At 40.0% G+C, this 26505-nt stretch overlaps 1 protein-coding gene across 1 annotated transcript in view; it reads left to right on the top strand.

Moving 5' to 3' along the window:
• SCML4 (Scm polycomb group protein like 4) overlaps positions 1–26505 on the top strand; it is a gene marked incomplete at its 5' end in the record, with an annotated part of 99163 nt that overhangs the window by 19275 nt on the left and 53383 nt on the right. The window contains 1 exon segment of the mRNA XM_079146312.1: positions 24948–25162. Within this exon segment, the coding sequence (XP_079002438.1) occupies positions 24948–25162 (215 nt within the window).

Raw genomic sequence — 26505 nt, forward strand, 5'->3', positions numbered from 1 at the left:
ATGCTTGCAAGGCAATCGCTCTACAAACTGAGCTATCTTCCCAGCCCTATCCATTTGTATTTGAAAAGAAAGAATATTCTGTAGTTGTAGGGTATAGTGTTCTACAAATATTAATTAACTTAATTTGGTTAATAGTGAAGATCATCTATACCTTCATAAATTATTGTCTACTTGTTCTATCAATTACTGAAAGTACAGTGTTAAAATTTGTAACTGTAATTGTAAAGTTGTCTATCCCCTTAGTTGGGGCAGCTTTTGCTACGTGTATTTTGAAACTCTGTTATTGCAATGCACATTCAAGATTTTTATGTCTTTTGCTGATTTGACTCTCATCATTATGAATATCTCTATTTCTGATAAAACTGTGGCTTTAAGTCTACTTTGATAATAATGCAGCCATTCCATCTTTCTTGTGATTAATGTTTATACAGTGTCTTTTATTGATCTTTTGCTTGCAGCCTACCTGCAATTTTAAATAAGTATGTCTTGTAGCTATTTGGGTCTTTTTGTTATTCTGTATAAAAGAAACAACTGGAAAATAAAGTAAAAGTGCCATTCACGGTAATATCAAAACCCAAAACATATTTAATGATAAATTTAACAAAATATGTGCAAGACATCTACACCAAATACTACTAAAACACTTCTGAAACAAACTAAAGGCATCTTAAGTAAATGGAAAAGAAATACCACAAATATGGATTATAAGACTCAAAATTGTCCAAATGTCCATTCTCCCCAAATTAATTTATAGACTCAATTCATTCACAATCAGAATGCCAGCAAGTTTTTTTGCACTCTATGGACATTAAAATGAAAATTACAAAATAATTTAGAAAAACAAAAATAAAGTTGAAGAACTCACACTTTATGATTTCAAGACTCCCACTTGAGAGGCTGAGGCAGGAGGTTCATGATTTCAAAGACAGCCTTAGCAACTTAGTGGGGTCCTAAGCAACTCATCGAGACCCTGTCTCTAAATAAAATACAAAAAGAGCTAGGGATGTGTCTACGTGGTAAAGCATCCCTGGATTCAATTTCTGGTACCAAAAAAAAAAAAAAAAAAAGACTTCCTAAAACAGTACAGTAACCAAGGTGGTTTGGTATTGGCATAAGGATAGGCAGATGTATCAATGAAACAGAAAACAGAGTTCAGAAATAGACTTGATTCTATGTGGTTAATTGATTTTGATAAAGAAGCTAAAGTAACTCAATGGAAACAGAAAATTCTTTGGAAAACTTGTGTTGGAATGATTGCATATCTGTCCAGGGAAAGAATGAACCACGAACCTTATCTCACATCATACACAATAATTAATTTAAGGATGAATCACAGACCTCAAACTGTAATAAGTAAAACAGCAAAGATTCTAAATTAGAAGACAATATAGGAGAACATCTTCATGATCTTGGGATGTGAAATTTTTCTTAGAGATGGTGCAGAAACTACTAATCATACAATAAAAGGTTGCTATATTGGACTTCATCAAAACTTAAAAACATCTGCTCATTAAAAGACACTATTGAGAAAATGAATAGACAAGTCACAGAAGGAAAGAGAAGTTCTGAATTGTATATTTTTAACAAAGGACTTGTCTCCAGAATTTATAAAGAATTCCTGTAGCTGAATAAAAGGCAAACAACTGAATAAAAATTTGGGCAAAAGACTAAATTTAATTTAAACAGAAGAAAGGAGAAAGGCCAATATACATATAAAAAAGGTTCTCAACATCTCTGTACATCAAGGAAATGCAAAATAAATCCCACCTACCAGAGATCTGACATGGAAGATTGACAGTACTAACAGTGGACAAAGTATGGAGTGACTGGCTGGGCCTTCCTCACAAAGTCAGTGGGGGTGAAGATGGCACCATTACTGGAAAATTACTTGGTAGTTCATAATAAAGTTAAACATACCTAATTTATGACCCAACAATTCCACGTCTAGATATTTATCCAAGAAAATAAAAATGTATATCCACAAATGCTTTATATGGGAATGTTGCGGATAGAGCTTTTAAAAAAATAGCTTAAAATTGGAAACAATCCAAATGTCCATAACAGGTGAATGGATGAACAGACTGCGGCATACTCAAACAGTGGGCTGCTACTCAGACATAAAAAGTACTGTGTGACTGTTATACTCAAAAAATATGACTATGAACTAATGAAGCCAGATGCAAGAGAGGATATGTCATGTGATTCCATTTATGTGAAGCCCAAATTGGACAAAACTAATCTATGGTGATAAATAGAATAGTGGTCACCTTTGGAGGAGCAGGGTGACTGGAAAGAAGCATAAATGAACTTTCTAAGGTGATGGAAATGTTCAATATTTTGATTGGGGTATGAATTATATTTGGTGAATATGTTTGTCAACACTCAAACTTTAAGACCCATGAGTTTCATTGTATGTAAATTATACCACAATTAAGATTATACCTTTTTGCCTGTAATCCCAGTGTCTCCATTCAGGAGGCTCAGGCAGGAGGATCACAAGTTCAAGGCCAACCTTAGAAATTTAGTGAGGCCCTAACCAAATTAGTGAGACCCTGCCTTAAAATAAAAAGTAGAAAGGACTGGGGATGTAGATCAGTGGTAAAGTACTTCTGGGTTCAATACCTAGGACCAAAAAAAAAAAAAAAAAAAAAAAAGTAAGTCTTAACTTAAAAGAAACTTGTTGCACAAATTAACTGGACGTTTAAAAAAAAAAATCATGCCAACAATATAAGAAGTGCTGTCAGATTTTCTTATCTTCTCAAAGGATATAGCCATAAAAAGGCTTTTAAATGATGGCAAATAACTTCTACAGAAATTTATATGTGAATTAATTAACATATCATTATCCCTAATAAAAGGTGGTATTTCTCCCCATGAGAAGGTTAATGTTTACTATTAGTACTGGGTTGAAAATGGTGCTCCTCTTCATATCTACCTAGAACCTCAGAATATGAACATATTTGGAAATAGATCTCTGCAGATGTAATTAGTTAAGACGATCTCATACTGGATTAGGGTGGGCCATAAATCCAGTGACTAGTGTCATTATATTCAGTCTATGTGGAGACACAGGCACGAAGGGGGAAGAAGTCCATGTACAATGGTGGAAGAGATTGGTGTGATGTAGCCAAAAAATGCCAAGGATCACTGTCAACCACCAGAGGCCGGGAAAGGGGCATGGAACAAATCCTCAAGATTTCAAGAAGTAACAATGCTGCAGATACCTGGACTGCAAACTTCTGGCCTGCTGGGAGAGTATAAGGTCACCAAAATTGGGGCAATAAATTATGACAGCATTAAGAAACAAATACACTAATTGCCGAATTAAGAATTAAGTTAGGAATTCAAGCATCTTTCTGGTACACTCAGATCTGAATCAATAAACTAAAAATGTGCTCTAAAGTCATACATATCTATTTTAGATATACATACATATCTTTCTTGTATACAATTTTGATAACATACCAATGAGGTAGCTGCACATACTCGGTGGCCACTTATTGTTGTTTTCTAATGGAATAATAAATCCTGGAGACAGTTCTTTGTTGGCACACAGAGTAGCCTGAATGTACCCCTCTGGGCTGCTTTGGGACAAGGGAATGATTGTTTCTAAAGGAGGCACTGTGTCCCAGGATATGGATTTACCATGATTTATTTTGCCTGTTCAGCTCAATTAGATGAAGCTTTATTAAATGCCTCAGTCTGAGCATTTCAATTTAAATCTGTTCAATTCAATCCAATTCAGTGCAAATCAATTCAATAAGCATCTGTTGAGCACCTTCTTTGCAACAGTCACTCTGCTGTGATCACATCTTTTGGTTTCATCTTCATTGACTACCTCTGCCCCTCGGGTCTCATAGCAAAGATACTTTCTGAAAACCTATTATGAAATATAACCAGAGACTGATAACAAGGCCACGATAAAAAAGATGGATGGTTGGGATAGAGACAATATTTTTCTTTTCCTGTGCTGAACTTCTTATTTTAATATATTCTAATGTCTTTACTAAATTGAGCTTCTTAGAGGTGGGATTTGCCCCTAGATAAAGAGGTGCCTATAAAAAAGTCACAGAAAGGATGAAAGTGGAGAGAATTGGTCACGATGAGAAACACGCAGTCCTAAATGATGGGGAGGAACCAGAGGGTCCTGTCTGGTGCTTTTCTGCTTGTGCAAAGTATTTCTTTGCCTTGCGCATTGCCCCATTATTGGTCCCAGGTCTGACCTGCGTGCAGGTCCTGTAGAATAAATACCCACTGAGTATAATACATGGTATCTCATTTACTTCTTCTTGTTGAGATAAGGAAGCACATTAACTACTTCTTACTCCCTTTTGAATTAGATTGGGTCTTAGACAATGAGAATTCTGAATAATCATCCTTTTAATTAATCATTTAAATTCTTGATACAGTGGGGGTCACTGGGGGCCATGTTGGAGGCTGCGTTCCACATTGTGATTCCACCTTCTGGTGCCACATGGAATAATCTGTTTCTTTTCAAGCTAAATGCCCTTGGTTATTTCAACTCTTCCACAAAGGAAAGTTCCATATGCCTTTCCTTTTGGAGTCAATACTTATTTATATTCCTGCTTCCAGAAACAAATGCAAAACTTCAGATGTTCTGTAGATAGTGGGGTTATTAGTTCTTTTAATTGGATGCTAGATAACCTCTTTTCCCATGAACTTTTTGATAAAATGACCCACATCATAATCTAAATGAGATGTGTACTTAATTAAAATTTCTAAATATTTTTTACACAGGAAGCCTTGTCCTGTACCTTTGTGAGCAATACTTTAGCTTTTAAAAGTTTAATTTGATTGATTTGGTCCACATAACTAAACGTTTTTGAATCTCAAATCTATAATCTCTAGTATTAGCTGTCCCTCCCAGTCTGGGATCATCTGGTTATCTGACAGATCTGCCTTCTAAATTGTCACCATGTCACTGGGGAGCACCTGACTGAACTCTCTAGAGACCTGTGCATATTACTAGAAACAACCTGAAGATCGGTGCTGTCATCAACCATTCAACTTGGAACCTGAGTAGTGTGTCATTAGCTTGATTTTATCCAACTGTGTTATCCTTTTGTTCACATGTTACTGTTTGATCCATGAAATAATCTTGGGAAAATTTGTCAAATACTTTGCTATAATTTAAACAGTGTATGGTCATAGCATTCCCCTTAAGTTCCAACCTGATTGCCCTGCCCCTGCCTCTCAGTAAATCTAGTTAGGTTAACCCTCAAAACTAATTTAAGGGAATTTGCTGTTAGGGAGCCAATGTCACATTTTAAATGATGAGCACGTTCTTTTATAAGCACTTGCCAATTTGTTTAAAAAATCAGCTGTAACTGATTACTACAGCTATTCATATTTAGAATCCAACCTGTTTTGAATATTGGGATAAAATATACCCCTTTCTGCTCTTCTGGTATTTTTTCTTGTTCCCTTGATTTCTCAGGAACTTTAAAAAAGCAGCTCTGAGACCTCACATCTCTAACGGGGTCCACTGTGTCCTACCTGCACAGATTTGAACTCATTCAGCTTAAGACCTGCGATTTCATCTCACTCCACTCAGAATGGCAATTATCAAGAATACAAGTAACATAAATGTTGGGGGGAAAGTTGCACTCATACATTACTGGTGGGACTGCAAATTGGTTCAACCCTCTGGAAAGCAGTATGGAGATTCCTCAGAAAACTTGGAATGGAACCACCATTTGACCCAGTTATCCCACTCTGCAGCATATACCCAAAGGACTTAAAATCAGCATACTGTAGTGATGTGGTCATATCAGTATTTATAGCAACTATGGAACCAACTTAGGTGCCCTTTAATAGATGAATGGATAAAGAAAATGTGGTACATATACACAATGGAATATTACCCTTAAAGAAGAATGAAATTATGGCATTTGCTAGTAAACAGATGGAACTGGAGACTATCATGCTAAGTGAAATAAGCCAGTTCCCCCAAACCAAAGGCCCAATGTTCTCTCCGATTTGCAGATGCTAACTCACACTAAGGGTGGGAGGAGGGAAAATAGAAGTTCATTGGAGTAGACAAAGGGGAATGAAGGGAAGGGAGAGGGGATGGGAATAGGAAAGACAGTAGAATGAACTGGTCATAACTTTCCTACATTCTTACATGAATACATGACCAGTGTAACTCCACATCATGTAAAACCACAAAAATAGGAAGTTATTCTTCATGTAGGTATGATATGTCAAAACACATTCTACTGACATGTATAAACAAAGAATAAATAAAAAAAGAAGATTTCACTGGGGGAAAAAATAAAAGAGAGGGCTGGGTTCACTATCTATCTCTGCCCCACCTCTTACACATGATCTGGTGGCTCCATCTCTGAGATCCTCCCGTGTGTACTAAACAGACTAAACAAAAGTCCAGAGCATTCTGGCTTTCCCCTGTCACCCGCTAACTCCCCGGTCTACTTTAAGCAGCTGGTTAGTTACGTCCTTGTCTTCTTACCCTGAAAATGAGGAATTTACTCAAGGATAGATCTATCTCTGTGTTCTTTGCCTTCTGTGCTTTGGCCCCTCTTGGAGTCCCAGGGCCTATCCCAGCCTGGGCATTCCTGTGGGTGCCTTTGCATAAAGAATGTCCTGACATCCCTTTGTATCCTTAGGGTCTGGTGTAAATGCTTAAATGTCCAGTGAATATTCATATAGATATGGATTTTTTCAGATGGTGAACTCTGAAAGCAAATTCAGAATTGATTCAGTTGCTGTTGCTGCTCCAGGAGGACTTTGGCAAGGGGAAAAGCCCTAGAAAATGGTCCTGTGAACCCCTGGTGCCCTACACGAACGGCTAGGCCACAGGAGAGGGAGCAGGACCGTAGGGTATTAATTTTTTCCTTTTTGACCTTCCTTCAGCAACCAAGAAGTCAAGTCCACAATCACGCCATTGTGTTGCTCCCTCCCTCCCTTTCATTTTATGAGTCAGTCAGATCATATTGACTGAATGTCCTTCCTAAGCCAGGTCCCTAGAGGTCACATGAGCTTTCACCAGCCCAGACACCAGGTAATAAAATCATTCTCTTGTTTGGGGTGAGTGTGAGGTTTCCAGACTTTTTGGTCTAGAGGAGTCAGATTTTATTTTTATTTTCTATTGTTATTTTTTGGTGCATTATAATTATACATTGTTGCATATTTCATCCTTACAAATTTGCACATGCATGCACTATAACAATATAATTTGGCCAATTTCATTTCCCAGTACTTTCCCTTTCCCTTCCCTCTTCTCTTTGTTAGGAAACAGGCAGATGAGGACAGTGGGATCGTGAGATTAAGAGAATAATTCTATAAGGTGACCCCACTGTGTTGACCCCCACATGCTCTTATCCAAGAAGCAATTTACCAGCAGCCCTGCCTGACCTAAGTGGACAGGATATGTCACATTCCTCAGCAAACTACCTGTTACTGCAGGAGAAATACAGGTCCAAAATAATGTTGATACCAGGAACCCAAGTTACCCTGAAGGGGGAGACTTTTGTGACCAGATCCTGAAACTCTGGGAAATAAGGATAGTTTCTCTTAACCATAAAATCTGTAAGAACCAGTCAGCATGGGTCAAGGTGACTTAGAGTTGCATGACTGTGGGTGCTTGAAAGTCTGATGTCACCCTGCTGTCAGTCAAAAGTCAAGAGGTGGACCTGGGCAGGACTCTCTGGAAACTTGTTTGGGATCCCCAATAAAACTGGAGTATACGAAAGGCACATTGTCCCTCTCCTCTCTGAGAGGACCCACTCTCTCTCTCAAGAATGTCTCCTTTTCCTTTTCTTAGTCCTTCAATAAGCTCATTCCTGTTAATTTGAGCAACATGTCTGAATCTTTCTGACTTGGTCACTTGAATTCGGGTTTGAAGGGGTCTTTTTGCTGCCTCAGTTTCTTAGAAGGCCGCAGCTCTGTAACACCTTCCCCTGGTCTCTTTCCTCTACTTTGTTTCTCCTCTGTTTTCATGAGATGACCCCCCCACCCAACACACACATACACATACACTTTTTTTTTTTTCCTTCCTTTCCTTTCTGGCTTCCACATATTAGAGAAAACATTCTACCCTTGACTTTTTGAGTTGAGCTTATTTTTTTTTTTAATATAATGCTTTCAAGCTTCATGCATTTCCGGCATATTTCATATGACATAATTTCATTCTTTATGGCTAAAAAAACTCCATTTTGTGTGTATGTGTGTGTCCGTGTGTGTGTGTGTGTGTATATATATATATAAATATATATATATATAAAGATTTGATTGAGTCATAAAATATATGTTTAATGTTTATATATGGGTAAAGAAAATGTGAGAAAAAATATGGTCAGAATAAATAAATGGCCAAAATATATAAAGATATGATTGACTCATAAAACACATGTTTACATTTGAGTAAAGAAAATGTGAGAAAAAAATGTTTTGTTGAATCTCACCAGCTACCATGGAGTCATGCTCACCCAGTCTTTCTCCATCAACACCTGGTAAACAAGATATGAGCTGCTAGGATTCAGGAGTGTCACCTTCCAGAGCTTTTGTTTTCTGCTGAGGTGGGAGATGTCACAAGAGAAATATATTTTTTTTTCTCCTATTTTCTTTACCCATTCATCCACTGCTGCACACCCAGGCTGGTTCCATAGTTTGACTATAGTGAGTTGTGCTGTTTATAAACATGAATATGCATGTATTGCTATGGTATGATGACTTTAATGTTTTGAGATTAAAAAAAAAATGGGTCACATGGTGGCTCCATTTCTGCTCTTTTGAGGAATCTCCATACTGAGTTCCATAGTGGTTGTGTTAATTTGCAATCCCACCAACAGTGTAAAAGTTTTCCTTTTTTTCCCACATCCTTTCTAGCATTTATTATTATTGATATTTTTGGTGTCTGCCATTCTAACTGGTGTGAGATAAAATCTCAGTGTAGTTTTGATTTGCATTTTCCTGATTGCTAAATATGTTGAACATTTTTTCATATCTTTGCTGTCCATTTGTATCTCTTTTTTTGAGAAGTGTCTGTTTAGTTCATTTGCCCATTTACTGATTGGTATTTTTGGTGTTTTTTTTTACTTTTTATATATGCTGGATATTTAATCCTCCGTCAGTAGAGTAGCTAGCAAAGCTTTTCCCCCATTCTGTAGGTTCTCCCTTCACGCTTTTGTTTCCTTTTTTGTGCAGAAGCTTTTTAGTTTGATGCTTCCCATTTATTAATTCTCGGTATTATTTCCTGAGCTTTTGGATTTCTATTTAGGAAATCATTGCCTGCACCTACCTGTTGAAGTGTTGACACTATGAAATTTTCTAGTAGTTGCAAAATTTCTGGTCTAATTCCTAGATCTTTGATCCATTTTGAGTTGTCTTGTGCAGGGTGAGAGATAGGGATCTAGTCTCATTCTTTTGCATATGGATAATCAATTTTTCCAGCACTATTTGTTTTGAAGGATTTCTTCTCCAATGTAGGTTTTTGGAGTTTTGTCAAGAGTCAGATGACTACATCTGTGTGGGTTTGTCTCTGTGTCTTCCATTCTGTTCCATTGGTCTATGTGTCTGTTTTAATGCCAGTACCATGCAGTTTTTGCAACTATAACATAATTTGGAGTCAGATATTGTGATGCCTCCAATATTGCTTTTGTTATTGTTATTTAGAATTACTTTAGCTATTCTGAGTTTTTTATTCTTGCAAATGAATTTTAGGACTTTTATTTTCTAGTTCTGTGAATAATGTCATTGATATTTTTATGGGAATTGCTTTGAATCTATGTATCTTTTGGTAATATGGCAACTTTAATCTGATTCTGCCTATCCAGGAACATGGGAGGTCTTTCCATCTTCCAGTGTTTTCTTTAATTTCTTTCTTCAGTGTTCTGTAATTTTCTTTGTGAGGGTCTTTCACTTCCTTGGTTAGTATTTTGGTTTTGAGGGGTTTTTGTTCTGTTTTTGTTGTTGTTTGTTTGTTTGTTTTTTGAGACTATTGTGTATGGGATTGTTTTTCTGATTTCTTTTTCAGTGACATTGTTGGTATAGAAAAGCTATTGATTTTTGTGTATTAATTTTGTAGGAATTGACCTTAAAATGCAACATTTACCATCTCAGTTGGAAACAAGGGCCCTGGAAGGTGATACTCCTGAATCTTAGCAGCTCACATCTTGTTTACCAGGTGTTGGTGGAGAGAATTGGGTGGGCATTACCCTGTGATTGGGGGTGAGATTCAGAGCCTTCTGAGCTGTCATCTGCACAGATTTGACAGAAATTTTCATTTGTATGGTGAGGACACATAATACTTGTTTTCAAAGTTTGTATGAGAATTTAGCAAAATAATATCTGCATGTATCTGTTTCATTAATTCATTATTTTTTTCATCTTCTTTTTGTTGCCTTGTTGGTTCTGTGAGGTTAGTCTTGGGTGCATATACCAGGATAGTACCACTGCACTGGGGACACAGGTTTGAGGGAAGCAGCTGACTAGAGAACTGGAATTACTGCCTTCCAAGGGTGGGGTACTTCATATAAGAAGGAGTTGTTCCAGGAAGGCTCCAAGACTGTGATAGCCTGGTCTATAAAGGCTCTGTCTTTGTGGTTATCAGGCACTGTCCTTGTCTCTATTGAACACATGTTGTGGCTGCTTCCCCAGGTAAACCGTAAGTGTAGTGTGCACCAGGCTCTGAGCAATTCTGAGAGACGGAGATCGGGGAAGCTGTGTGTTGATGATGTGGGGCATGGAGAATTCAGCTGGGCTAGGACTGCACCCAACAGCTGATAGGACAACTGACATGCCAGGGGACCCCGGGGGTGGGAAAATGAGGAGCAAGTAGAGTTTGGGCTGGCACTGGAGGAGGTGAGATGTGCTGACTGCAGGCCCCCTGTAGTCATCCTCCTGAGAGTGTCTGGGGAAGGCATTGCTCTGGGTTCCTCTTCACCCCGTCGTTCTCTGCACAGTGCCCCCCACATAACAGGTACTCAGAAAATGCTATTGAATGGTTGAAGGGAGGAGTAAGGGCAGAAGCGTGTTTCTGGCCAGCATTTCCCATTTGAGAGCCAAGAACTTACATTTTAACCTTGGTCTTACAATGCTTGTAAAGCCTGAGGGGCCAACAGGCTGTGTGAGAGTGGCCACAAGGGAATAGCAGCTAGAGAGGTAGTGACCTGCCCACCACGTCTGGTGCTATGATGTTGTGACCACCCTCATTAGGACGACTGAGGAGTCCTTGTGACCCTTAGTGATCAGAAGAGCATTTTGCTTTCCTTCCTGCAAGGTGGAGAGACCAACACCCAGGAAGAACTTTCCTGGGCTTCTGCTCCAACACCCCCACTTTACCCATTCTATTCTCAGACCTGGTAACAGCCCCAACATTTCCTAGTACTTAAAGCCCCCTGGAATTTCCTTGGTGAGATACAAGGGGAGAATGAACTAGTTGGCAGTGCCTTCATGTCCAGCTATGGCCACTGGCAGCCGCTGCTTTTCCTACCAGCCTCATCACTCTTCAGAAGACTCTGAGCCCCTTCTGATGCCAGGCTGTCACCAGCAGCTTCACTCCCACGAGGTGGGCATTGTCTAGATGGGCGACAGGACTAATGTGACACTCTGCAGGGAGAGATGAGCGTGGCTTTGTCTGGATTCATTTGGGTGTATTTCTTTTGCTTGGTAAATAAAAATAAATTGTCTTGTGTGCTGTCTTTAGGGACACTGCAAGGTGGTCAGGAAACAGTTTCTGTGGACTCTGTTCTTTGCAAAAAGAACAAAAGAAGAGAATTATTTTTCTGGGAACAACAGTAATTTATATCCCACGGGGGTCTGCAGATGACAGTGTGCTCTCAGGGTCATTTTCTCACTGGATCCTCATGCAGCCTTTGGTGGACCTGGGAAATACTGTCATTCCTGTTTGACAGGTCAGGACCCTGAGGCCCAGGGCACTCTCTGCCACTCTACTTACTGCCCACTCTGACTCAAGCCAGCTCTCCTGATCCTTGCAGACACATGGTCCTTGTCTATTGGGGAAGCAAGCAAAGCTATCAGTTATCAAACAGAGGAACAAAGTGGGTTTCTAGACAACTGTACTTGCTCTTGCTTTTCACCTGTAATGTGCATCTTTCCTCCACCTGCAGAAGAGGTGAAGCCATTGGTTCTAGTGTCATTCTCGTGTTTATTTTCTGCTGACTGCTGTGTCTTGCTCCCATGGGCCTGAGATGTTGTATCTTTCTTAAATAATTTTTCAGGGCAGACATGGAGTTGATTCATCTTGTTATACAGCTCCAACAAAGTGCTTTAGATACTTCAGTGTTTTCCAAAGAGTATCATATTGTAGATATTATAGTTACACATTGCTGTAACTATGGACAACTTCAGAATGCCTAAACATCTGTATGAAATATTTGTGTTGGAAAGATTGCTGTCAAAAGAAGTCCCATACTGGAGGAACTCACCCACTGGGTGAGGTGCTGACAGGCACACAGTTGTGATTGGTGTTATTTGAATCTTGTTGCTTCATCATTGAAGTCTTAAGGATTTTTCTTACTATAATATATGAAAGGAATCTAGGTGCACAGTTGATTTATACCATATTAGATCATTTGGAAAGAGAGTTTGCTTTATAGATTAAGATTGAACTAGAAACAACCCAAACACCAAGCCACCAGTGTTTTCTCAAAACTAAATGTAAAGTATAAATAGAGAACAAAACAGGAAACAGTGGTTTGCTAAAAAAGAAAGTAGTACTTGTAGCTTGTAGCTGCCCTATAAAGTGCTTTCCCTGACACCATAGAATGCAAGCTTGGAGACAGAGTGGCAGCAGGTCACTGGCTGCTGCCTCCTTAGCAGGGACTGGCATCTTCAACAAGCACTGTCTTGCTACTGCTGCTACCACTGCTCTACTCTTTAACAATCTTTACAAACATTTGGATGCCTCTATATGCCATAGGCATCAACTAAATAACTGCACTGTTCTATCCATCCAGTCATCTTGGAGTCCCTGAGTTATTGGGTTATCTTACACCACCTCAGCTTTCACTTAGTGTCAGTGCTGTGTCTTTAAACCTACAGACGTGAGGAGGTGTGACTTAAGTGGGGGCTTCCCTCCTGTCCCCCTAACTAGCTCAATTGCTGGCTTCCTGAACTCTGTCCAGGGTGAACCCTGGGAGACAGCTGTAGAGGACTGTGCAGAGTCCTGGGGTGGACTTTGAGTTCTGTCCACTGATGGGTAATGCTCATGTAACCCTTCTAGGCCATAGCTCCTCCTCTCTAAGTTCAAGGACAGTGATACATATCTCAGCATTATGGTGAAAATTAAGAGAGTAGATGAAGATCTGTGTTGGCAGCATGTGGAATGCTGAGCCTTGCTGGGCGGCCTTCTTGTTGGAAAGTGGCTACTGGGTGTTGCATGGCCTGCTTGCCACTACCAACTAATGGAAGGCAAATGCCCTGGGCTGGATCCTGCTGCCTCAGGGCTAGCGGGTGGGAAGCATCCTAGAAGAGTATGTGTGGGGGTCCTGACCATCATTCATTCATTCAATGAACATTTGTTAAGATCCTAAGATGTGCAGACTCTGAACTAGTTGGGGATCCATGGGTCAAGAAGTAGCACTGCCTTCAAGGAGCCCAGGCATATTGGGAGGGATAGACATAGATGTGAATAAATGGAATGAAGTGTTGTAGGGGCTGAAGTAGAAATATATCAACCTTAACTTGGGGAAGGAGTTGGCATAGAATAATTCTGCTTGAGTAGCAGCTTCCAGGCAGAGCTACAGGGAAGGAGCTCTGGAAAGCCACCTCTCTGAGGAACACAAGTCTTTGAAGGTGGTTCCTTTTCATCTAGTCAAGGGAAAAGGATTCACATATAGGCAGAAACTGATGACTGAAAGAGAGAGGGGACAGTCCTCTCTCTTGAAAAGCTGAGCAAAGATCAAGTAACATCCTTAGACAAAACCATGGGTGGGGCTCCAAATACAGGCTTCAGAGACCTGTTGTGCTTCAACTCTTACCTGCCTTGAGTTCTGCTTCTACTTTGGGTTCCAACTTAAACAGCCCACTTTCATTGTGATTCCAAGACTTGGGATGAGCACGGCAAGTGGGACCCAGGGGCAGCACACAGGAAGCCTTTGGCTTAGGAGTCCTCTAATGTCATCTGCACAGGAACTCCAGGATGCAGGGACCTGGTGAGGTCAGGTAGAGAGGAGCTGTACGGCTAAGCCATGACATAGACTCTGACTGTCCCTGGTTTGGAGACCCTGAAAACCCTAGTCTCTTAGGACTGCTTTTCTTTGAGCATCCTGGGCTCTTTGGTCCCCATCCTCAGACACGAGTTGCTTCACGGCTGTTCTTCTACCATTTCTGTGTGTCTCTTCTTCACTGCCCAGTGTTCAGCTCCCAAAGGCAGGAGGGGAGCATGCGGGACCAGCTCGACCATGGCACCCCAATGACCTGGCAGGTTTCCACACAGGCCACGCAGGTAAGGCTTGACCACGGCGAAGTGGAGTCTGGTAGAAGGCCTGTGACCCCCGAGAGCACAAGAACGTGGTAGGCTTGTGAGCAGCTGCTCCCAGGCCCTTCGCCACCCGCCTCCCTACCTGTCCAGGAGGCCATCACTAGACAGGTATTCGTGGTCTCCTGGTGCTGATGGAAAGTGAGGCTTTCTGCCTTGTCCTGCTCAGGGTCCAGCTATAAAACGGCCTAGCTGCAGCTTGAATCAGCTCTTCAGAACAGGGCACCACATCACTCGTGAGGCAACCATCTTGCCCTTTTGTTTCTGTGTTGTCCAGGGACAAGTGACATGGGAGGAGTCTGCGCTCTTCTAGCTTTTGCTCTCTTTGTAAGTGAGAAGCTGTTCGAGTCTAAATAAGGTTTGTTGTTTCTTCTACCAGTTGAATCTGTCAGTTTTGCTTGTTGGGAGTTTGGAGATCTAAGCCTGCACAGAAGAGGGGGCTGAGGCCCACAATGGTGGAAGGACTTGTCCACCTGTCTGGGTAAGAGTAGGGCCAGCACTGGAGCCCAGACCTGGGTTATGTCCACTAGCACCCAGTCCTGAGCTCCTGTGCCATAATGTCCACTGAGGTGGCTGCTGAATCATTGGGTTATGACAGGTGCAAAGGCACATACCACAAGACATGACGAGTGTGGCACCCACATATTGGCTTGTGATTTGTGATCTCTTCACGGTTCAGAGCACCTGCCCCACCCCCTCCTGCATGCTGATACAGCTGGCCTGGTGGATCAACAGCGGATCAGAGCCTCTCACTCACTGAGTTTGTTTGTTTCACTTTTAGAACACACATGGAATGCAAAAGTTAGAAAACAGAATGCGGAGGAAAATCCCTTTCTGTCTCCAGTCTCTGATCCCCTAGTTCCCCTCCTGATTCCAGCAAGAGACAATCATTACCATCTCGAAAACACTTGCAAGGATAGTTTATGCATCTACAAACACAGATAGTGTCTTCCCCTTGTCAACAAGGGACACATTCTAAGACCCCCAGTGGAGGTCTGAAACTGTGGAGAATATTGAACCTTATATATACTATTTCCCCTATAGTGATGATGTTTGATTTATAAATTGGGTACAGTAAGATATTAAAAATAATAAATAATAAAACAATTATGACAATATACTGTAATAAAAATTGTGTGAATATGGTTTCTCTACTTCTTCCTTTTGAAATATTTTAATTCTTCATTGCACTATAGGAGTATTTTCAGACCATGGTTGACCGTGGGTAACTGAAACCCCAGAAAGTGAAACTGCGGTGAAGGAGAACCACTGTGTGTGTGTAGATGCTTATGTATTTATCTGTGTGTCTTCCTCACCTGCCATTTCCCAGCATGCTATATGTACCACTGTATCAATTTAGGTCTCTTGAAGGTCATTCCCTCTCTTTCTTACCCATGAGTCTGTTGGCCACATTAATGGCAGAAAGCATCACATTTCCCTCCTCCAGGTTCCTTCTTACAACCATGGGTTTGCCTGTAAGCGTATCTCAACTGTGGCCACAGAGAGGCAGACTCCAGGAAAGAACAGGAAAAACTGGATGCAGTGATGCACCTGTAATCCCAGTGCTCCGGAGGCTGAAGCAGGAGGATCACAAGTTCAAAGCCAGCCTCAGAAACTTAATGAGGCCCTGAGCAACTTTGCAAGACCCTGTCTCAAAATAAAATATAAAAAACAAGCTGAGGATGTGGCTCAGTGGGTAAGCCCCTGAGCTTACCCACTGAGTTCAATCCCTGGTACTATCCCCACAACCCAGCAAAAAGAAAAAAGGCAGAAAAGATAGGAATTCCCTGGGGCAGAGAGCCTCAGGACGAACACACAGAATCTCTATAGTGCTGTGTTCTGAAAGGATGTCACCTGAAGCACAAGGTCAGCCTGTGTGAGGACTTGATTTAAAAAGAAGGGATGGACACCTGAAGCTAGGAGGTGGCATGGATTCTTCCTGGGCCTGAAACCTGCTTTCTCTGGCCTTCTGAGGAGCAGCTTCCAGCCAGTGGACCCGACGGCAGTGCTAATGGCTACAAGCAATCTTCTCTCTTCTTCCTGAGCTGGCTAAGGGGACTGGTGGACCCCAGAAAATGGGGAGATTTCTTTTACAGCAGAGCAGCTGCCCAGCCAGTGAATTCTTCACACCTTTTTTTATAGTATAAGTTTTTAAAAAAATTATTTATTTTTTAATTTTTGCATTTTGATTCATTGTTCACAAATGAGGTATATCATTTCGTTTTGATGCACATATGTGTATATATATATATATATGTGTGGGTGCATGTGTTTCCAGCAATTGAGGGCAGGGGCTGTGGTAATATATTAGATATATTTCTACCTCAATTCCTTTTGTTCCAGGATCAATTCCTATTTTTTAGAACACGTTGACTTATTTACAATTTCTTTGTATTTATTCATCTCTGTTTAGACATACAGAGACAAATGCATATCAATACCTAATTAATGAAACTAGATAACTATACATGAGTTCTTCCACATTTACTAAAATCAACTAAAATAGATTATATTTTATTCTATTCACTCTTCAATTTCATTAAAATAATTATAGTTTGGTATACCTTATCTAAGACTTCTGAGTATAAAAAGGAACTTATTGCCCATCACAATTTATTTAAATTTGCTATATTACTGTTATTATTATTATACACAAATTATTACAACTTATCTCCCTATCCTCTTATCTCCACCCCTGATATCTTTAAAATCATCCTCCTTCTGGTAATAATCAGCTGTTCCCAGCTAATCCTGACCTTTCTCTGTCCCCAAGACCTAGTTTTATTTAGTAAAATAGTATCAGAGAACAAAATTTTAGTGCTAGGAATGAGTACATTTGAGTATTCGATTTGGCTTCTGTTGGCCAAATTTTGGTGTCAGAATTAGAAAAAAAATAAATATTAAAGGAACATATTTTCCCAACTTAACAGATGATATTACTGTTCTGATTCTTATGAAGATTTTGTTGACCTTTAAAGTATTCTATTATATTGGACATATTTCTATCCAAATATATTAGATATATTTCTACCCCAAATTTAAAAATATGAAGGAACACTTCTGATTGCAGCTGTGGGCGGTTAGCTTAGGTGAGATAGCTAGACTCCATGGTGAACTCCGCAGGTGTGATTCTGTGCCAAATACCACGCTGATCAGAGAGGTATATGCAACATGGTCCTTGGCCTCCATGAATAGACAGACTTTTTTTGTGTCTAAAATAATGGGAACGCTATATTATTTATAATTTTAGAAGTGCTTGATAAAACTTGTAGTCAAACAACAGGGGGTGAAGGAGTTGAGAGACCAGTGTGTGGAGGAAAGTTCTCTGAAGCAGAAGAGCTTGGGCTGGTTTGGAGAATGGTTGAATTTAGACAGAAGCCAAGATGCATCTTTATCATTGGAAATCACCTCAGGTACAGCCCTCTGCGCTGAACAGTGGATATTAGAGTGCATGTGAGGCTCCTGGCAGGGAATAACACCAGAGATGTCAGCTCATGGTGAATTCAACATGGCGCCTCAGAACAAGAGAAAATAGGATTGAGGTTGTGATTTTGAAACAACAGTGAGAAAGACCATTACACTGGGGCCAGGAACCCATTCCATGAAAATAATAGGAGGGAACGATTCAGAGGTCAGTGGAGACTAAAGATTCTGTAACTATCTGCCCTCATGCTTTTGGGAACAACAAAAAATTACTCATCTTGTTTCTAGCAGGGCTGGCCTATCCTGAAACATACCTGCATGAATCTGCTCTATCACCAGCTCCGCCCATTTAGCTTGCTCTGCTCTGTTTGGGAAAATCCTAGCTGTGGTGTCACCTTCTTGTGCTCTTTCTGCCCTGTCCCTCTCAACCCTGCTAAAAGAACTGCTTTCTTTCCGTGAAGCTCTCGTAGCAATTCATCGACCCCATGTTGTCCCACCTAGTTTGTATAGTCATATTGCTGCTGCCCTCCACCTCCCCTCCCTTTTCTTCTTTCCTTTCTTCCTGTCTGCTTTCCTACAGATGGTGCCTGGGCAAGGTATCTTATTTATTCTCATCTGTGAGCCCAGTGCCTAAGCATAGTGTTTGACATTTGGGGCATATTCAACAGATATTTGTTGGCTAAGTTAGTAAACTAATGAATGATGTAATGAGTGTATGCATGAATAAATGCCTCAGGATAACTCCTAGATGACTCAGTGGCCCCTTGGGATTGATATGTGCTTTGGATTTGATCTTTTCTTGGTCTTTATCTTAATGAAGTACTATTAGCCAGGACCGTGGGTTCTATGTAATAGATCTGCAAGACCGATGGGTAATATGTGACCACCAATTCATAGACCAGAACTTAGGTTCTCTTGGTTTCACTTGTGATATTTTTACCCAAGTCTTGCTTTGATAAGACGAGGGAGACTTAGGAAACAAGCAGTAAATCACTTGGTTTTATATGCCAAGCCAGGATTTGACAACCTCATGCAGTTTGTAACTTGGAGACTTAGAGATCTGTTGATTAGGCTGTTCTAGGGACAGAATCTTTTCATGTTTGTTAGAGTTTCTTGCTCCATGGAGACTTCCAAATCCAACCCGAATGGAGGCGGTCTGTACAGAAGTCCACAAATGAAAGCATAGCAATTCAGAAGCATAAATGCCTGGAGGATTTTGCAACTTCTCAAGTGATTTATATATTTGGTTGTATCAAATTATGTATCTATGGATAGAGTGTTCTTGGATTACATTTGAGGCCTTTGAAAGTCTTTGGAGATGGAGGAAATCTTTGGTGGAAGGGAAGTAACCCACCTAGTCCCTCATTGGAAGGGCCTGGAGGGAGGCAGTGTCAGGAGGACAAGGGCTGGTTCTCTCAGGTCCAGAGAAGCGGCCGTCTACCATCTGTTTATGGATCTTCTTCTCGGCTCAGACACAACCTTCTCTGATATTTTTGGCAATAGAGCTCTTTTGGCTTTTTTATTATTTTTGTTTGACAAGTTAAAGCAGGGGCCTTGGAGTTCTGTGGCTCAGGAAGCAAAACCATTAGAAAATAAGAAAACAAAAGGCCATTTAGAAGAGTACAAAAATCCAGTAGAAACTTCCAGAGAATAAAAATTATTCACTCCTTCTTCATTTGTTTTCTTTATACAATTTTCCCACCTCTGATTTTAAAAATTCAAACTATGCAAAATGATACAAAGAAGAAAGAAAAAACATCTTTCATTAGCTTTCTGCCTGGAGACAACGTCCATCAGCCTTTTGATGGTCCTCTTTGTAGACCTCTTTCTATGCCTAGTCCTACCAATTTATCTATGTCTTTGTGCATAAAAAGCATATGGAGAGGATCACACTAGGCATGTCATTTGCAATTTCCGTGTATGCACTTATATATGTACAAATGTACATACAAATACATTTAAAATTACAAAGCATTCCACGTTATGAATGTGAAATAATATACCAAATCAAGGTTGTTTTGAGGGACATTTTGATTGCTTTCAATATTTCATGATTATAAATAATGCTGTAATGAGTACCCTTGGCCATATATCTTTGTTCTTGTCTTAGATTTTTTTTTTTTTTTAACAACACATCCTTAGGAGTAATAAGGTTGGATCAGGAGATTTGTGTGTATTAAGTTTTTAAGTGACATTCAAATTGTCCTGCAGAAAGGTCAGTCAATGTCCACTCCTGACAACAGTAAGGGGGAATGCCTTATCTGTCACCCCTCCACCAACATGGAGTGTTACCAGGGGCTTCCACGTTTATCAATCTGATAATGGACAAATGATACTGCTGAGGATTGACACATTTTGTGGGGAGTTACCAGTTAAATTCCAATCTTTTCTGGTGATAATTGGCTGTTTGTTCTGGTTCTCTCAGGGTCCAGAGAAGCAGACCCTTGCTCTCTTCCCTCCCTTGCTTAAATGTCTGTCTTTTGCCAATTTTTCTATTGAGGGGTTCACCTTAACTCAATTATCTGAGGTTTTTGTATTAACCTTTGATTGGTGCCACATGTAACAAATAGGTTCTTTAGCTTGTCCTTTATTTTCAATCTTTTTCATGATTTTGCTTTGGCTGTGTGAAAGTATTGTGTTTCATGTAGTCATTTCTGTCAGTCTTCCTAGTTCTGCTTCCTAGGTTTTCTGCACACTATCCCAAAAGTATAAAAATGCAAAAATGTTGACTATTGTCTTCAGTACTTAAGATATTGAAGTCTTGAGTATCACTAGAATATTTTTGCTGAAATATAGCTGAAGTTTGATTTATTTCTTAATGCCAATTGTCCACAGATTATTTATTGAACTTTCCTATGTTGATATGGAATGTTATCAATTTTTTTTAAATGGAAATTTAAATTATGTAATTTCTGGAATAACTTCTTTATTAGTCCAATTGATACCCCTGTACTATATTGCTGCCTATGTGGTGATTTTATTCTCTATTTTAGTAACCAGCAGGGTGAGTCTCCTTCACTGAATGCTTTGCCAGTCTTTTTCTAAAATCATTTGGATTTTAATGTGATAATTTAGGTGAAAATTGTGTGTGTGTGTGTGTGTTGGTACTAGGGCTTGAATTCAGGGGGCACTCTACTACTGAGCCGCATCCTGGTCCTTTCTATTCTTTATTTTGAGACAGGAGTTACTGAGGTTGATCTTGAACTTGTCATCCTCCTACCTCAGTAGTTCCAGTCATTGAGATTACAGGCATGGAACACCACACCTGAGTAGGCAAAAATTCTATTTTAAAAATATTCTTCTGTCTGATATTAGAATGATTATTTTTTTTTTCTTTCAAGTCTTATTTAAGAGCTTAATAGGATTTAAAAAAATATATTGTTTTCTTCATTTGAGTCCTTCTACTTCTTATTAACTCTGAATGGGGAACTGAGAAGGGTCTGGGATTTTGCCTTCTCTGTAAATAAGTTAGCTGCCACAATGTCATGGGTGATGGCTGAAGACAAATGACTGCTAGGTGAGGGACACAGCAGGTCACATAAGCCCCATGTTCCCATCCACCTGCCTTGTCCAAGTGGCATGGCATGTGCTTTATGTGCAGCCTGCGTCACAGCTGAGAAACTCTGATTTAGGAAACCCTAATGAGAACTCAGGGCATTTCTACCACAAGCTGACTGATCCACAAGAGAAGGGTAAACCAGAGGGGAACAAAGAGCATTCCAGCAAAGGCCCTGTGGTGAGTCAAGTGGACAACTATAAATGCCTGGGTGTGGGAGAAGGCCAGCAAGGTGACTCCATTATTTTCTAGGTAATGGTGCTGAAGGGAAGGAGCCTGTTTCTATCTTCCACTATAAATGACCCGTTGGTTCTGCCTACACATGTACAATGTTTTCCCTTTATATTATTTTCACTAGAACTTGTGTTGTTCGTTCTTAAATTTTTTTTTAATTTTTTTTTTTAGTTGTCAAAGGACCTTTATTTTATTTATTTACATGCAGTGCTGAGAATCAAAGCCAGTGTCTCATACATGTTGGGCAATCATTCTACCTCTGAGCCACAACCCCAGCCTTCATTCTTAAATTTTCTTACGACACAGAAGGGCTCTTCATTCTGGCAGACAGCCTCTTGAATATATATTTGAGTATTGCCCTTTCTTATTAGGTTTGAAATTTTCTTGAAATCTCTGATAAATGTTCATTGTCTATCATCCACAGTTATGTTCTCCCTAGAAAACAAAATAAAACAATATCCATCTATCTTGTTTCCACTGTGTGCATAGGTTGGGTCTCTTTCTTATTTTCAGTATGTCTCTTTGTTAATTTTGCTCCTTTTGTTCGTGACTCAGTTTTGGAAAAGGAGATTTGGCGGGGGAGGCGTCCACTTTAGCCACTATCTTCTTCAAAGTGGCAAGGCCTGCTATTGAAAGGACAGCGTTAGAAGTCCTTTCCCCAAGCTCTATAAAATTATCCCAAGGAGATATTTAGAGAATCCCCCAAATAAATTCACTTATTTACTCACTTAAGCAGCCTTATTACTTAAAATTATTTTTATTTGTGACAAGGAATTGAGGAACACATTCCTGCTTAATGGATGAAATATGTCATTATCCAGGTGTGGTGAAGTGAGGAGACTGGGAGGTGGTGTCTGACTAGCCGTCCACTAACGATGGCTCCTAGTTGCTCCATTAGCATGAAATTTGTTGATAAGACTTAAAGGTCCAGAAAGTTCATCACATTCTTTTCAACTGGTGTGTTCCTGTGGAAGGCAAGAAGTGCAGAGCAGCATAGCCCTGGATTTTCCTCTTCACAGGGTGAGGAAAGTAGAACCTCAGAAAAATCCAGTGAAAAGATATTCTAAAATTTTTATTTTTAGGAAAAATTTCTGACATTTTGACAAAAATTTTGGAATATTGTTTCATTTTAAATGATGAAAATTCTGACTAGATTTTACTTGTATTTGACATTTTGTTATCATTTAAATTCTGTTTTCCATTGTTAGTGATGTTTACAAATACAATTGATTTTTGAAAGAAAACATTCTTAGGATATTGTGCTGATTAACTTTACCTTTCAAACCTGTTAGGGAGGGAGGGTCTCAGCAGAGCAGGACCCTTTGAGGGGACTCTTCTCAAAAGAGCAGAGAACTTCATGCCTTCTCCTCCAGGGTGGCTTTTCTCTTGTCTGTTGATCTTAATGTTAATGGGAAGTTGCTACCTCTTCACTAAAGACAACTAGAAATGTAAAGAAGTCCTTCCTCCACGAGAGGAACAATTCTTGTTTCCTAAATCTGCACAGATTAACTAATAAAGAAGCAGAAACTTGATGATGATAGGTCAAAATGGAACTCAGACAAGTTTCACATAATAGAAATCTTATTAAATAAATTTTTCTGGTTCTTCAATATCTTTGGCGGCCACTTTTCTAAAAAAGAAGGATATTTGGGGTATTTATTGGTGTTGTGGAATCCAGATGCTAAGTCTAGAACCAGAATGATTTGTTTTTGCTTCCATATTAGTGAGTTTATGTTCACTGATCATAATTCATTGATTCTAAGATGCCTTTAATTATATCATGCTGTTATTTTATGTACCATTAGGAAAGAAAAAATGCTCCCTCGGTATTCTGACATACTAAAGGTGCTAGGGTGCACCCTAATTTCAGAGATGTTAATGTGTAAAAAAAATACATATTTTAGAATCAGTGAGATGGGGTGTTTTTCTTATGCTTACCAAAACTGGGAAAATCGACATCTTTAACAGCTCATTCCTCTATCAAAAATCTTCAACAGTACATTCCATAAAATATTAATAGTTTAAAATTCTATGTACTAAATATGGTATTTCTAAGAACAATCAAGATTATTGATAGAATATTGTTAATATTCAGAGAATTTAAAAAGTGCCCTGAACTTCATAAACAATGTCCTAATTTTCCCCTGTCATGTTTTTAAGAATTTCCTCTATTTCATATTTTGCTTCCTGGGTAAAGCAGTCTAGTCCCCCACTGCTGCCTGGCCAGGACATAAGGACCACTGCCATCATCTTCTCCAACTCCTTCTGCAGCCTTGGAAGCTTGCACTAATCCTTAGAGATGAGTTTTATCACCTGACATCAGTCGGAGGTGAAGTCTGATGTTCTGCCCACTCAGTACATTTCTGAATGTTCCAGCAATCTAATTCTGGGGTTTAGGTGACTCTACCTCAGAAGCTTGTGATTCTATGCTAGGGTTATTAGACCACAGGGGATCTGCACAAAGCATTACACATGGTGACACTTACCCTCAGTCCCAACATTTTTCCCTTGGCAGTGTTTTGGTACGTCTTCCGCTTTTTGCCAAATCAATCTTTGCATAATTTGTGTGTTGCTTCTTTCTCTCAGCATATGTTATGCAAAGAGTGTTGCTAAAGGCTTTTAACAAGTTGATTGTTTTATTCTGTAGATATTAACTATTCCCTTGTTGCTTGTTATTTGAGTTGTATTCATTTTATTTTTGCAATTCTAAATTATGTTAAAATGAACATCTCTGTATGGAAATCTTTGTCTACGGTTTGATCGAAAGAATCATCCAATTGAATACAATTATACTGTTAAATTTCTTTCGTGGGAGAAAGAGATCATGACATTTTACAACCCAACCAAAGGAATAGGAGTATATATGAGATAATGACTGTGTTTATTTCATACCATTATTATAATAGTCCTAAGTTGAACTGAGAAAATGAGACATAAAGTCATGTTGGCATTGATGACATCATCAGGGGCATTGGTTGCCAGGCATCGATTGTGTGCTCTACCTAGCCAGTATCTTCCCTGCTTCACTATAGGCCCCTGGAGAATTACTATCCTTGAAATTGTACTAGGGAGCCAGTCAACTCCCTGAGCCCAGCAGCACTGTGAATACCCCTGGGGTTCCTGGCACTCGCCTAGTTGGTTGTCCCCTCCAATAAACGGTAGGTATTGCCCAAATCACCAAACTGGATCTGTTTGCCTTGCAAATCAAACAAACACTTCTGTTTTTGTTTTGCTTCATGTCTGGACTCTTAGCACCTCGTCTGCCTGTGAGTGGTTTGTTACCTCATTCTGTAAGACTGGCACCAGCAGAGATGCAGTCGCAGAGGATCCCGGGGAGAAAGCGAGGCCGACCCCCGCTCCACTCCACACCTGTGAAGATGGCAGTCCATAACCTTTATTCTACTTCTGCTGGCTCCTTACCAGCAGTGAAGATGCCAAAGAAAAGAGGGCGGAAACCCGGGTACAAGGTATGGCTCCATCGTCTCCTTCAATGAACTGGTGTTGGGCTGGGGTCCCCTGGGGCTTAGGCAGAACCCCACTGCAAAACACAGGGAAAGATTGAGAGCTTGGTAAACACAGGATGGGAAATAAGCCTCTCTCCAGGCAGCACGCGAGGGACAAGGCCTCATTGTTACAACGTGGCACAGAATGCCTGCTGTCACGTGCCTTTTTATGAGTGGAGAAAGCAAATTACGCCAGATGGGGAAGTTTTAAGGCGAGCAGATTTTGGGGTCATAGCTGAACACAGGTTATTAAACCCCACATCTGAATTAGTGTTTCTGACACTGAGCTTTCCCTGACTGTTCTTACTGGGGTGGCTCTTGAAGCCACTTCCCAGAATTTGTTCGTCATTCCTTTTAGTAGAAGCAGATGATGTTCCTGAGCCATTTAAATTAATAACACAAGCAGACCAGTATCAAAGGATGTAGAAGAGTCCTCTCAAAATGGGCATCCATCAGGAAAATTCAGGGTGTTAATTCACAATTTAAAAGGTGCTGATTTCAGTTTGGCTACAAGAGGGCAAAGGAGGCAACATTTAAAATCCTGTGACCCTTTTAAGAACTGACAATGATTTGGAGAGGCTGGGAGAGAGAGTAAGTCCTCAGATGTAACCACAATCACAGAAACCAACCCAAACCTGAGGGGCAGCTCCTTCCCCAGGATGTATTTTGAAGGGGCTACTGGAGAAGAAAGAATATTCTGCTTGTTCTCTACAAGCCTTTTGGGCATTAGGAAATGAGTTTCAGAAGTTTTCCTCCATTTATTTTTCTTGAGGTTAAGGTTTGTGTTTCCATCTTGAGACCTAATACTGAAACCAAAATGCAAATTGGCAATTAACTCTCATATATTAGGAAAATGTATGGAAATTATTTCAGGTCAGCAGAAAGAGTTTCTGAAAGAGTTGATAATGAATTCAACCTTTATCCCTTTGGTTCTCCCAGATCTTCCAAATGCTGGAAAATAAAGATAGTAGGTGTGGGGAAGGTGGGTTACTCCAAGTTATTTTGGGGCCTTTTTTTTTTTTTTTTTTTTTTTTGTAGGAAAAAAATAGCTTTTATTCAGTCATCTCATGAGGTAAAATCTTCTGTCATTGTTGGGCTTTCCGACACAGGGAACCTTTTTCACTCATGGTGTGTCAACTTTAGAGGTGTGTCTCTGAAGCTGGCCCAGGGCAGGTGTCACCTACTCAGGTGCCTGTGCTATTGCTGGCATCTGGGAATTGCATCTGGAGGGCTGGGTCTGGGCAGCCCTTCTATTTATAGAGCCAAGAAGCAAGTCCAGCCTCTGAAGAAACATACTGAGAACTTCT

Source organism: Sciurus vulgaris (assembly GCF_902686455.1).
Source record: "Sciurus vulgaris genome assembly, chromosome: 7".
Taxonomy (NCBI): Eukaryota; Metazoa; Chordata; class Mammalia; order Rodentia; family Sciuridae; genus Sciurus; species Sciurus vulgaris.